Source organism: Lonchura striata, chromosome 23, assembly GCF_050655825.1.
Source record: "Lonchura striata isolate lonStrDom1 chromosome 23, ASM5065582v1, whole genome shotgun sequence".
Taxonomy (NCBI): Eukaryota; Metazoa; Chordata; class Aves; order Passeriformes; family Estrildidae; genus Lonchura; species Lonchura striata.
Window position 1 is genome coordinate 411,793 of NC_140725.1, and position 12,709 is coordinate 424,501.

The 12,709-nt window shown below is 52.9% G+C and overlaps 1 protein-coding gene across 2 annotated transcripts; it reads left to right on the forward strand.

Moving 5' to 3' along the window:
* Positions 1-218: 218 nt before the first annotated feature.
* OPRD1 (opioid receptor delta 1) lies at positions 219-10,481 on the forward strand. 2 transcript variants are annotated; one of them, XM_085559463.1, is made up of 3 exons: positions 219-382; positions 7,439-7,788; positions 8,488-10,481. In XM_085559463.1, the coding sequence occupies exons 1-3, from the start codon at positions 234-236 to the stop codon at positions 9,018-9,020; spliced, it is 1,032 nt and encodes a 343-aa protein (XP_085415589.1). In that variant the 5' UTR covers positions 219-233; the 3' UTR covers positions 9,021-10,481. The 2 variants fall into 2 exon arrangements, with proteins under 2 accessions (XP_085415589.1, XP_021390578.1); XM_021534903.3 differs by lacking the exon at positions 219-382 and adding an exon at positions 545-908.
* The last annotated feature ends 2,228 nt before the right edge of the window (positions 10,482-12,709 follow it).

The following is a 12,709-nucleotide window of genomic DNA, read 5'->3' on the forward strand; positions in this document are numbered from 1 at the left end:
CAAGCAGGGAGGGGAGGTAGAGGCAGGAATGAGGGAGAGGGGGTGCAGGGAAGGAACCGGATGGTGGGAAAAAAGGCAGGGATTGGGGAGAGCGGGGGTCAGGCAGGGGCTGAGAAGACAAGAACTGGGAGGGGAGGCTGGCAGGGATGGAGAGAGAAAGCGACAGGCTTGGGGGCGGGGGGCATGGAGGGGGGACGCAAGGAGGGATCTGTCGGGGGGAAAGGTAGGCAGGAATGGAAGCATGGGGAGAGGCAGGCAGCGATGGGGAGAGGCAGACAGGGATGAGGGGAAAACGGGACCGTGGAGGGAAGACAAGGACCTGCCGAGTGAAGAAAGGCAGCCATCGACCGAGGTGGAGGAAGGCGGGGACGCGGGCGGACAGGTAGGAAGGAAGGGGGAGAATAGCAGGCAGGGATTTGGGGAGCAGGCAGGGAGCGGGAGGGGTACAGACAGGCGAGGGGCGGGCGGGCGAGCAGGGCCGCCCCCGGCCCCACGTGGCCTGGGGGACACGCGGGTTTATAAAGCAGTCCGGGCCCGCGCGGGTGCGGGCGGCGGCGGCGGCACCGGCCGGGAGCGGGGCTCGAACCCGCGGAGCTCGGATGCTCCCGGCGGCTCCAGCGGGGTCACGGCCGCCCGCGGGCCATGGAGCTGCCCATGGATGTGCCCATGGACGTGACCGTGGATGTGCCCGTGGAACTGCCCTCGCTGCTGCCCGCTGCCACCGCCACCCCCTGGGGCAACGGCACGGCCTGGGCGCCCCTGCCCGGGCACGGGGTCAACGACACGGGCCCGCAGCGGGCCAAGAACGCCACATCCATCCTCATCGCCATCGTCATCACTGCGCTCTACTCTGTGGTGTGCGTGGTGGGGCTGCTGGGCAACATCCTGGTCATGTACGGCATCGTCAGGTGAGAGCCGGGGACCCGCGATGCGCGGGGAGCGAGGGGCGCTCCGGGCACACCAGGGCTGAGAGCACCGGGGGAGCCAGGCTGGGCCAGGGGTCAGCGTGCGGCACATGGAGGGTGTGACTGCTGGCACTGAGCGAGCGTGCACCAGGAGTGCGTGTGAGACAGGACCAGGAGGGAGTTTGCACTAAGAGTGCACAGGGCTGAGCGTGCTGTGTGTCAAACAGCAGCAGAAGTGACCGTGAACCACGATTGAGTGCGCCCCGGCTGTGAGTGTGCACTGGGTGCACCAGGTACAAGTCTACACCCGGTGTGAGTTTGCAGCAGCAGCAGCAGGGCTGGCTGTGAACCGGCTGCTCGTGCGCTGGCAGCAGCGAGCCGGGCTCTGGCGGCTGCGCTGCGATGTGAGTGTGAGCAGTGAGTGTGAGCAGAGCGTGTGAGCAGTGAGTGTGAGCAGTGCGTGTGAGCAGTGCGTGTGATCAGAGCGTGTGAGCAGTGAGTGTGAGCAGTGTGAGCAATGTGTGTGAGCAGTGCGTGTGAGCAATGAGTGTGAGCAGTGCGTGTGAGCAATGAGTGTGAGCAGAGCGTGTGAGCAGTGAGTGTGAGCAGTGCGTGTGAGCAGTGCGTGTGCAAGCGTGTGCGATGTGCGTGTGGAGCGCGGGGGGTGCTGGTGCTGTGCGAAGGGTGAAGGCAGAGGCCATGCGTGCCTGGAGCAGCTCGGGGAGTGCAGGGGAGCTGTGTTTGGGGATGGGGGCATGGGCCCGGCCCCAGTGGGTGCCTCTTGTCCTTTGTGAGGAAGAGAAGCCGCAGGGCTGGTGCCGCTGCGGGCTGGGAGCTGCTCTGTCTGCAGGGTGGGTCCAGCGCGCCCCCGCCCCAGCCAGGGACTGCCGGGCTCCCGCTGCTCCACCTCATCCATCAGTGGGAATCACCCAACCCACTCCCACTTCCTTCTTGTGCCAGCACCTCCTGCAGCTGCCCGACTTCTGTTTTTCTCTAACAAAGAGCAGAAACTGCATGGCCCAGCCCCATCTCCCACAGCAGCTGCTCCCCTCCATCGCCAGTAGCCGAGAGAGCTACTTCGGCTGCACTCAAGACCTCAGCACCTGTGGTGAGGCTTTCCCTGGGCAGAGACAGGGTCTGTGGGGTCTCTGCACCCCAGGATAAGCAACATGACCCTAATGCCCCCCATTTTAAAGATGGGACATGGCAAGATGCTGCTGTATCCAGCCAGGCACTTGTGCTAAGGTACAAAATTTCATGTCTCTTTGTCTGAGACATTGGGTGGTCCTGCCTGGTTAAGATGGGTTGACATGGAAAATGGGACCATAAAGCCAAGTCTTACAGACCACAGGACCAGTGCCAACAGCAAGAGCTGACGGAGCTCCTCCACAGCTCTGCCAGCAGCAAGGCATGGGGTTGTGCTCGCAGTTACACTCGGTGAGGGCGCAGACCCCAACACCTCCGGCCTGGCAGGAGGGAGCAGAAGGGTCTCACTGGGTGCCTGGGCAGTCCCACAGCCACCCCCTCTGCACTGGACGGCGTTTGGTCCTGTAGGTCCAGAATCTGTGGGGTAATTCCAATTTCCATAACCTCAGGTTATGCTATAACCCCAGCTTGGCCAAAACCCTAGAGCCAAACCAGAGCTGGTGGCTGGATTTAAACAAACTCTCCAAATTCACATTTCTTAACCATTTCCACCCTCATTTCCCCACCCCTTTCAGTCCATAGCTATCGTTACAGGAGGTCAGCACAGCCTGGCACTGCATGCGCACAAATAAATGTGGTGACTCACCAGAGGGAAGGAAAACATCTTGAAACGTGTCCATGAGGTCCATGAGCCACCCTGGAGTGCCCATTGCCCTGGTATCAGGCTCTGCTGCCCCTGCTCCCCGCTCTCCGTGGGGCTCTGCTCTGTGTTTGTAACCATCCAAGAGGTGGAAATGGGGAGTGCAACTTGCTGACCCGACCTGACCCCAATGGGATTTTTCATCCACTCAAAGTGGCATCAAAAATGAGCCCTGGTCTGAAAAAGCAAATTGAGGTAATTGCGGCAGGGACAGATGCCATGAACGATGTCGGGGTGAGGGATGAGTGCTATTAGACCCACTCCAGTTGGTTCTGCTCGGAGAGGAGAGGGAAGGCATTTTAAAGAGTGATTTCATGTGCAAAAACATCCTTCCTGTTTTACTCACTGAGTAACTCCATGTTACCCAGGCTTTAGCAAGCCTGACAGCCACAGATCCCATCACCACACCTTCTAGCCCCCACATTTTCCAGCTGCTGATGGAATTAAACACAGAATCACAGAGTGTTTTGGGTTGGAAATGACTTTATAGATCATCTTGTTTCATCTTGTTGCCTTCCACTAGACCACATGGCTCCAAGCCCTGTCCAAGCTGGCCTTGAACACTTCCAGGGATGGGGAATATCTCCCATGAAAGGAGAAAATATCATCCTCCAAGCCCCTGAGACAGGAGGGGCTGCAGGGACATGTGCCTTCACCCCTTTCATGGCCAAAGCCAGCTGGAGTTTCCCAGGGTCCTTGTCAGAGTTGCTCCATGTTGACAGGATTTAGGCCAGGACTAGGGGAGATCTGTGTCCATGGAAGAAAGGGCTATGAGGTGGGATCAGCTCGGATTTGGACCTCACTGCTAGGGCGATTCTGGGTGTTTGCCTTGTGCTCTTCTCCTAGTGCCACCTCTCAGTGTCCTTGGGGTCCAGGCAGGTTGTCCAGGCAGTCTGGAAGCACGGCTGGAGCACATCCTGGGCGTCAGGGACCTCTGGGACCACACTGAGTTTACCACAGAGTCCATGAGTGCCAGGAGCTGGCAGATGCAGACACAGGACCCTGGTATATAGCTCTGTGAATAGACACACCGTGAGCCAAGCACAGCCAAACTCCAAATCAATCCCTCTCCAGGGCAACCAAACCCATCTGCATGCCTGGAGGGAGCCCAGCACACCCAGCACCCTCCCCACCACACCTCTGACCAGCACTGCCATGCCCACTGTATTGTCAGATGCTTTAAAAAATATTCCTGGAAGCAATTTGTAGCTTTGAGCTTAGGGCTGCAAGTGCCCTCATCCCCACTAAGCCCATCAGCCCCCCACCAGCTCCCACACAGGCTGCAGGGACAGCTGGGTGCAGGCTTTGTCAAGCAAGGATCTTTCAGGCAGCGGCTTTTAGCAGCTCCAGGAGTTTTTCTTTCACTTATTATTCACTTTTCTTTCACTTATTTATTTTCCAAGAGGTTTGGAGAGGGCATCCCTACTTGGGAATTGAGACTGGAATGTGGAGCTGCCCTGTGCTTTCCCCATCCCCTCCCATCTCTTCTCTCCATCAGCACTTCTCAGATTGTTCCATTCAAGTGCATAACTTCCCAATCAAGGCACTCACTTAATTGCAATGGGTTTGGCAGCCTAGGGTGGTCCATCAGCAGCAGTGGATGATTTGCTCTAATGTGGGCAATAAACCTCTCTCCTAGAGCAGCAGTTTCATCTGCAGCTCAGGAGGGTCACCAGGATGGACGCCTCGCCCTGTGCAGGGAGTTGAAACTTCAGCCCAGACCTGGAGGGGGCTGAATCTTGCCCCAAAACCCGAGTGCTGGAGGCTAAACTGCCATCCTTATTATCCCAGTCATCCCTATCAGCATCCCAAGTTATTCCCATCAACCCCATCATCCTAGTTAACCCCGTCATTCCAGTCAAATGCATCAGCAGAGTCAACCCTTCATCCCAGACATTCCCATTATCAGCCCTGTCATCTCCATCATCATCCCAATCATCTCCATTATCCCAATCATGCCTGTCACTGCTTTGCCCTCACCAGCCCCATCCCGCCTGGAGATGGGTGACAACTCTGGCCCTCCAGTCCCCCACCCCTGGCACATCTGGCAGGGGGTTGGGAAGTGCTTGCCCAGCACAGCTAAGCACATCTGGCAGACCATGGAATTAATAACAGATTTGTTTTACCATTTCACTCAAAAAACAGAGACGAAAGATGTGTGAATCTACCTGAACTGACTGTTCACATAGAAGAGGCAAAACCTGACAATACCACAAATTCTCAGCTTTTTGTTTAACCTGGGAGGAAACTCTTCTGCAAACGTGCTTGGAAAATAACACTAAAGAGAATGGAAAAGGACTTTTCAAGGACAAGACATTTTTAATGCCATATTTAAATAAAAACCAAAAAGCTCAGCTTGAATACTTCCACCCTTGGGCAACGGGCTGCCATTTGCAGCCACAGTGAAGGAGACAGGAATGCTCTTGGAGCTGGGTTAAGCTGCTGTTTTCTGTTTTCTCCCAGAGAGAAATTAGTTTTTCAGCTCCAGTTCCCAGTTTTATTGACAAAGGAACCTGCTGGGTCTCTGTCCCCACAAATACACTCTCCTGACCCTGCTGAGATGGGGAAAGAATAAGGGGAAGGGATTGGGTGCTCCCATCAGTCCCAGGAGCCTCTTTCCCACACCAGCCTGCTGTCCTGGGCTCCAGCCAGGGCAGGACCACCTGAGATGGGAGCCACTCAATCCCCCCACCAATTTATTTCATGTAGCCCCAACATGTGATGAGCTGTACCAATTATCACAAAATCCTAGAATTCTTTAGATTGGAAGTAACCTTAAAGCCCATCTCGTTCCACGCCCTGCCATGGGCAGGGACACCTTCCATTGTCCCAGGCTGCTCCAGCCCTGTCCAGTCCGGCCTGGAACACTTCCAGGGATACAGGGGCAGCCACAGCTTCTCTGGGCAACCTGTGCCAGGTTATTACCACCCTCATATCTGATTCAAACCTGCCCTCTGTCAGTTTAAAAGTGTTTTACTCCATCACACATGTGAAAAGTCACTTTCTATCTATTTTTATAAGTACACCAAGGCAAACAATCTTTCCATCTCAGTAACAAAGGGTTAATTTCCCCCCTCTGTGCCTTACCCCACTGCTGCTACAGGCAGGTTTAGCCATGCACAGAGATGGTTTTGGGAAAACTGACCCTGATGTTAATTAATTAGGGTACATCTAAAAAAGCTTGAGGCTGGGGAGGATGCTCTCTGAACAATGGGGATTTGCTGGAAGGGAGCACAGGAGGAGTTGGAGCTGCTGGTGTAGCCTTGCAAAGAACAGGGTCTTCCACACAGCCACTTCCACCACACATGTGCAGATCCCTGAGTATCTATTTCCAAGCCACCACACCGTTCAAAGCATCCCTTTGACCAACACTGCAGGACTGGATTCTCCTGGGACACGCTCACCATCCCTGCTCCTCTGGCATTTGCCATAACTTTGCCTCAACCCTTCAGGAAAGGTTTGGACATGAGGGACTGTGCATTTCCTCTTGCCAGGGTGTGACAAGAACCAGAAGCAGAGCCAGCCCTTTCCAAATGCCCTGGGGGATACAGCCAGGCTTCCCCAAAGCTCCAGATTGGCTAATTCGGTTGCTTCCAGATGGCCTGTTTCCGGGGGTAATCGATCCAATTTCTGCAAGCAAACTTGACAGGGAAGCAGGCTAAATAATCACAATTTACTAGGTGGAAAATCAGATGAAGTAGGGCTGAGGGGATAAAGGACATTGCACAACTGGTTCAGGGAAATGGAGCAAATAAATCTCATTGGAGAATTGAGTTCTCTGGAAAGTTCTTTATTCCTTCGAATAAAAGCAGGCATGGAATGAGTGTCACCTCCCTGGTCAGCTGCAGGAAAACCACCATGGCAGGGGCCAAGCCATGCTCTGCAGGTCCCAGCTTGTGCAGAGATGACATGTGAATGTCATCCCCTGCTCAGGTACCAGGACGTGGTGTGTGGCTCCCTACCCATGGCTGAGGAGTGGAGTGAGATGAGCTTTAAGGTCCCTCCCAGCCCAAACCATTTTGGGATTCTATGATTTTATGACTTCAACACACAAGAACACAAGTATAGAACTATAGAATGACTTGGGTTAAAAGGGACCTTAAAACTCCTCCAGTTCCACTCTCTGCCATGCATGCAGGGACACCTTCCACTAAACCAGATTGCTCCAAGCCCTGTCCAGCCTGGCCTTGGACACTTCCAGGGATGGGGCAGCCACAGATGCTCTGGGCAACCTGTGCCAGGGTCTCGCCACCATCCCAGGGAAGGATTTCTTCCCAGTATCCCATCTAATATCCTGTCACTCTAGGCCTTCATGAAGAATATCTCCCCATGTTTCTTGTGGGCTCCTTCAGGGACTGGAAGGCCACAATTAATCACCCCAAAGCTTCTCTTCCCCAAGCTGAGCAATCCAATTCTCTCAGGCTTTCCTCATAGCAGAGGTGTTTCATCCCTCTAGTCATCTTGGTGGCCTCCCTTGGACTCGCTCCAACAGCTCCATGTCCTTCCTCAATGGACTCCCTGGTGCACCTAGAAAGTTTCTGAGCACATTGGTGCTGCACAAAGGCACATCACAACACTTTTGCCCACCAAGTCAGCTGTCACCTCATGAGCAGACAGTTTGTGCCCCCCCCCCATCACATCAAGTGCCCTGACCACCTGTAACATGTTCTTTCTCTGCCACCCCCAGGTACACCAAGATGAAGACAGCCACCAACATCTACATCTTCAACCTGGCTCTGGCTGATGCAGTGGCCACCAGCACACTGCCCTTCCAGAGCACCAAGTACCTCATGGAGACCTGGCCCTTTGGGGAGTTGCTCTGCAAGGTTGTGCTCTCTATTGACTACTACAACATGTTCACCAGTATCTTCACCCTCACCATGATGAGCGTGGACCGCTACATCGCCGTGTGCCACCCGGTCAAGGCCCTGGACTTCCGCACGCCGGCCAAAGCCAAGATCATCAATGTCTGCATCTGGGTGCTCTCCTCCCTCATCGGGGTGCCCATCATGATCATGGCGGTCACCAAGTCAAAAGGCAAGTGTCTCGCAGGACACATCCCCTCCTGTCCCATCGGTCCATCCCGGGGGCTACCTGGCAAACCTGACCTCCGGTCCTGTAGCAGGTTTGTGGTCAGTGGTGGGCACCTGTCTGTGACACCATAAATGAGCCCTGTCTTGGAAAAAGCATCATGGGTGTTATTTCCCAGCTTAGAAACTGTCCCAGAAATTGTCCTCCCTGCCTTTAATGGTAGGGATCCCACACCTTTCCCCATCTCCAGCCCAACCAGTGCCTCTCCCCACCTCCTGGGATGGGGCCTAAAAAACCCTCCAGTGATGCTGCAGTCTCCAAGTGGTCCACACTAAGATCTGCAGCTCCTATGTGGGGACACTGGTCCTTGGCTGCTAGGAAAGCTCTGGGCATCTTAAGGAAGTGGACAGATTTCAGTGGAGGGTGATATAGAGATGTATCATGGGGATGTCCACCATGGAGGTTGGGAGAAGGCAGGATTGGCCTTGAATGGCTAAGGAGGAAAAGGTTTCAGGGTCACTGCATCTACTGCCTCCCCTCAGTGTCTTGTGGACAGGGGTCTGATGGCACAGAGCTCCTAGGGAACCTCTGCCAAGGCAGGTAGGAATGCATCTCTCTGGGGTTTTAACAAGCCATGACTGAGCAGAAGGCAGAATATTCTCAGCAGACACTGAGCTTCCTCTTTGACCCTCCTCTGTCCTACAGATGGTAAGGTTCTGTGCACTCTCCAGTTTCCTGACCCTCCCATCTACTGGGACACTGTGACCAAGATCTGTGTCTTCATCTTTGCCTTCCTGGTCCCCATTTTGGTCATCACCATCTGCTACGGGCTGATGATCCTTCGCCTGAAGAGCGTCCGGCTCCTCTCAGGTTCTAAGGAGAAGGATCGCAACTTGCGGCGCATCACACGCATGGTGCTGGTGGTGGTGGCAGCCTTCATCATCTGCTGGACACCCATCCACATCTTTGTCATGGTCTGGACGCTGGTGGACATAGACAAGAAGAACCCCTACGTGGTGGCCAGCCTGCACTTCTGCATCGCTCTGGGCTACACCAACAGCAGCCTCAACCCTGTCCTTTATGCTTTCCTGGATGAAAACTTCAAGAGGTGCTTCCGAGAGTTCTGCCTGCCTTTCCGAGCCCGTGTGGACCAGAACAGCTTCTCCCGTGCCAGGAACACCACGCGGGAGCACGTCTCCACCTGCACCCCTTCTGAAGTTGGCAACAAACCGGCATGACTAGACGTGGGCAGCCCCCAGCGGGGCTGCCGGGGACACGGAGGAGATGAGCTGCGCTCAGAAGTCACCCAGGTCACCACCACAGAGTTGTAGCAGAATGGCAGGCTGGGCGCTGCCTGGTAACACTGCTGGGTTTGCATACAGACTGACTGCAGAACTTTCTACATCCTGAGAAAGAAAAAGGGAGAATTGGGACTCATCAAATGATGTAGGGAGAGGACAAGAACAAAAGGCAGGTTGGGCAGATATGCTCCTCTGATGCCACCACCTCAACCAACAACACCCAGCAGGGGCTGTTACCCTCCAACACATGGTTCTTGGCAGAGCCCAGGGTACCAGAACTGCTATGTCCACGTGCTTATCCTCCTGCATGGGCCAGGATGACACCACAGCCCGTGGCAAGAGGGGAAACACTCACATGGCAGAAAGGAACTGTGCCAGGAAGTGATCATAGCATCACAGAATGATTCAGGTTGGAAAAGCCCTCCAAGATCATCAACTTCAACCTTTCTTCTACCACTACAAAAACCACCAATAGCCCACGTCCCCAAGTGCCACACCCACACAGTGATGTTTAAATCTCTTCAGTGATCATTGCCCCACCACTGCCTTGGGCAGCTGCCCCTTGAAAGGCCTGGACAACCCTTTCAAGGAAGAAGCATTCCCTAATGTCCAGCCTAATCCTCCCCTGGAATGACTTGAGGCCATTTTCTCTGCCATGTCATGGGACCTCATTCCATCCTCTTCTGGGCTGTGTCCAAAAGACAATTGGACATGGGAAGAAAAGCTTATGTCACTTCAGAGACACTGTTTGCAAAGAGCTCCAGATCCATTGTAAAAATTCTCCTGGAGTTCCTCAAATTGGGATTACTCCCAGAGAAAGCTTTCTACGGTTAATGTCATTGTTATGTTAGCGTTATTTAGAGACCTCTGACTGCAGCTAAGGCTGCCCTGCACATGGATGTGATGCTAGGAATATGGGTATGGCCAGGGGATGGAGCAAGGATGACCCCCATTCCGGCAGCATCCCAGCAGGGATTTGGGGGCTGAACCAGCTTCTTCCCACCTAAAAACCAGCTCCTCCAGTCCTTCATCTGGGCTGGAAAACTGGGGACAAATCCTAGTGCAGGCAAGCAGCACTGAGAGATCCTGCCCAGACTGGGCCATGCTGATGCTCGGAAGGAACTCTTTGTGTACTTCTATAAATATATATACATATATATATACGTCTGTCTATAGCTGTATGAAATTAAAATGACCCCAAGGCCTCCCATCACACCTCCCACTACAGCAGCTACTCCATGTGTGAAGGAGCCGAATATGCCGGATCCACAGCATCTCACAACGTACTTCAGACACTATCTCCAGCTCCAACCCTTGGGATATTTGCCTTACAGTGGCATTTCTGTCCAGCAATCCTGCTTTCTAAAAATTAAAGTAAAATAAAATCAGAGATAGGAAGCAGTTTCCAGCTCTTTTGTGACTCCCAAGCATCAAAAATGAGCAAGGTCTGGCTCAGGGGAGTGGTCTGGGGAGTAATTAAACTACCTCTAAACTTACTCTTTTCTGTGAGGGTGGGGATAACCTGGCACAGGTGCCCAGAGCAGCTGTGGCTGCCCCTGGACCCCTGGCAGTGCCCAAGGCCGGGCTGGATGGGGTTTGGGGTACCCTGGGACAGCAGGTGTCCCTGCGCATGTCAGGGCATGAAACTGGATGGGCTTTAAGGTCCCTTCTAACTCGGGCCATTCCATGATTTTGAATTCAAGTTCTAAAGACTCACCTGGACTTGGAAAAACTCATCTTTGTGAACCCCCAAAGCCCTTTAGCTGAGCTTGTTTGCAAGCCCTAGTCACCAAAAACCTCTTCTGCCAAAAGTCATAAAGATGTAATTTTATGTTAAAAGACTAACAGCCCAAATTCTGGCCCAAATTACATTTGTAATTTAAATACAAATGAGGATTTAATGCAAAAGCAACAGAAATGGGTGTTGGAGCCTGCAACTTTGCTCTGGCTTAATGAGACTGGATTTTAAGGTACTGATCACTTCTGCTGTGTAGGTTTCTTAGTTTCCAAAGAAGGGGAAACCATAAAGAGTGCACAGTGGATGTGAAAACCACTTGAGGACCCCATCCATTACCCAACAGCCTGGGAAAGCTGAGCCAGGCACCAATTCCGGAGATTTCACAGCCCCGTTGAACTAGCAGCCAGCCCAGATTAATTATGCAGCAACCTGTGCTGGCACATGCCAACCTGCTATTTCCAGGGACATTTGCAGCCCAAAAACATGCGTTATTGCAGGAGACATCATTTCCCCTATTTTTTTTCTTTAATTGATTCACCAAGTAATGAACACTGATGTATTGAGCTTGTGATTAATTATAATGACACTGGTTTCTTTGTCTGCAGGTTTAGTCTGACTTTGGAATTGCATTAATATGCAGATGGAAATTAATGGACGTGGCTTTCCCGGGGAGAGCAGGAGCAAAAGCTCCTACCTTCCTGACCCCTGGGGTGGACCCAGGCTCTCAGCTCTACAGCAATGCTTGTCTTGCAATTCATCATTTAATAGGAAAAGAAAATCACTATTAATAATGCCCAGAGAATTTTTTCCTCCTTTCAGAGTTACAAATTTGGTTTAATTTGTACTGTTTTATTCCCTGAGCAAATGGGACCAGGAAGAACATGCAGGGAGGGGATGGGGGATGTTTGGGATACTGTGTGAGCACTGGAGCTCCTCCAGGCCGGGATAGAGCCAGGATCCCCAGCTCCCAAGAGTTGTGTGAGCCACACGAGACTTTCCTTATTTTTGCCTGCTGTAATGGGAAAGGAACCAGGACGTCAGCAGTTTGGGGAGGGGATGGAGATACCCCCACATCACTATTTCAGCCCAATTCTCATCCTAAAGAGACGCGAGACACTCTACCAGGAGCTGCACCAGAGCATTGCATGTGCCAGTTATCCTGGGATAACTGGGATATACTGGTCAGGCAACAGCCTTAATAGATTGGATTCAGGGAGACAGCCCAGTACAATCACCAAACTGTCCTTGCAGACCCATCATTAAACCCCTAGGCAACTTGGCCATAATTAAAGCTCCTTTCCTCTTCCAGGCAGGAAAGGAATAACAAGAAAACAATTGCAGTATTCTACAAACGCTCCTGAAGATGCAATCTCTCCCTGCAGATCGTGCAGCACCACTGCATAGGCAGAAATTTTCTATCTAGAACAGCAACGTGTTAAAAAACATGAAAAAGATCACTCACAAACCCTGCAAACAACACTCAAAGTGCTTTTATTCTGGGCCCAAAAGATCTTCACACCACCAGGCCTCATCCTACATGGATGCTAAAGCCCTCAAACTCCACTTTCCCAGCTTTTGTCTGTAAATCAAAAGCCTTTTATGCACTTCCAGTAGCAAGAGATGGAGACCAGAGTGTGGAATTGGAGCTGTCAACTGGTGATGAGGGAGAGTCTGGAGGTGTCAGCGCTGGAAAACCTCCCCCGTTGACTAAGGCTGGATCTTGACACAGCCAGGGGTCCACTCCACCGGACCCAAATTCCTCCTCCTAATCCTCAAAATGCCCCCAGTTCACTCTGTGAGCACAAAACCTTGTTAATGAGACATTTCCCTTTCCTCAATTAAGCTGTTTTCCTTCGCCCACCCTCTCCCCACTGTGTGGGGGCTCATC

Coding starts and splice junctions, on each gene's coding strand:
- OPRD1 (XM_021534903.3), top strand. CDS start 643: ATGGAGCTGCCCATGGATGTGCCCATGGACGTGACCGTGGATGTGCCC. Junction 909..7,438: donor GTCATGTACGGCATCGTCAG/GTGAGAGCCGGG, acceptor TGCCACCCCCAG/GTACACCAAGATGAAGACAG. Junction 7,789..8,487: donor GGCGGTCACCAAGTCAAAAG/GCAAGTGTCTCG, acceptor TCTGTCCTACAG/ATGGTAAGGTTCTGTGCACT.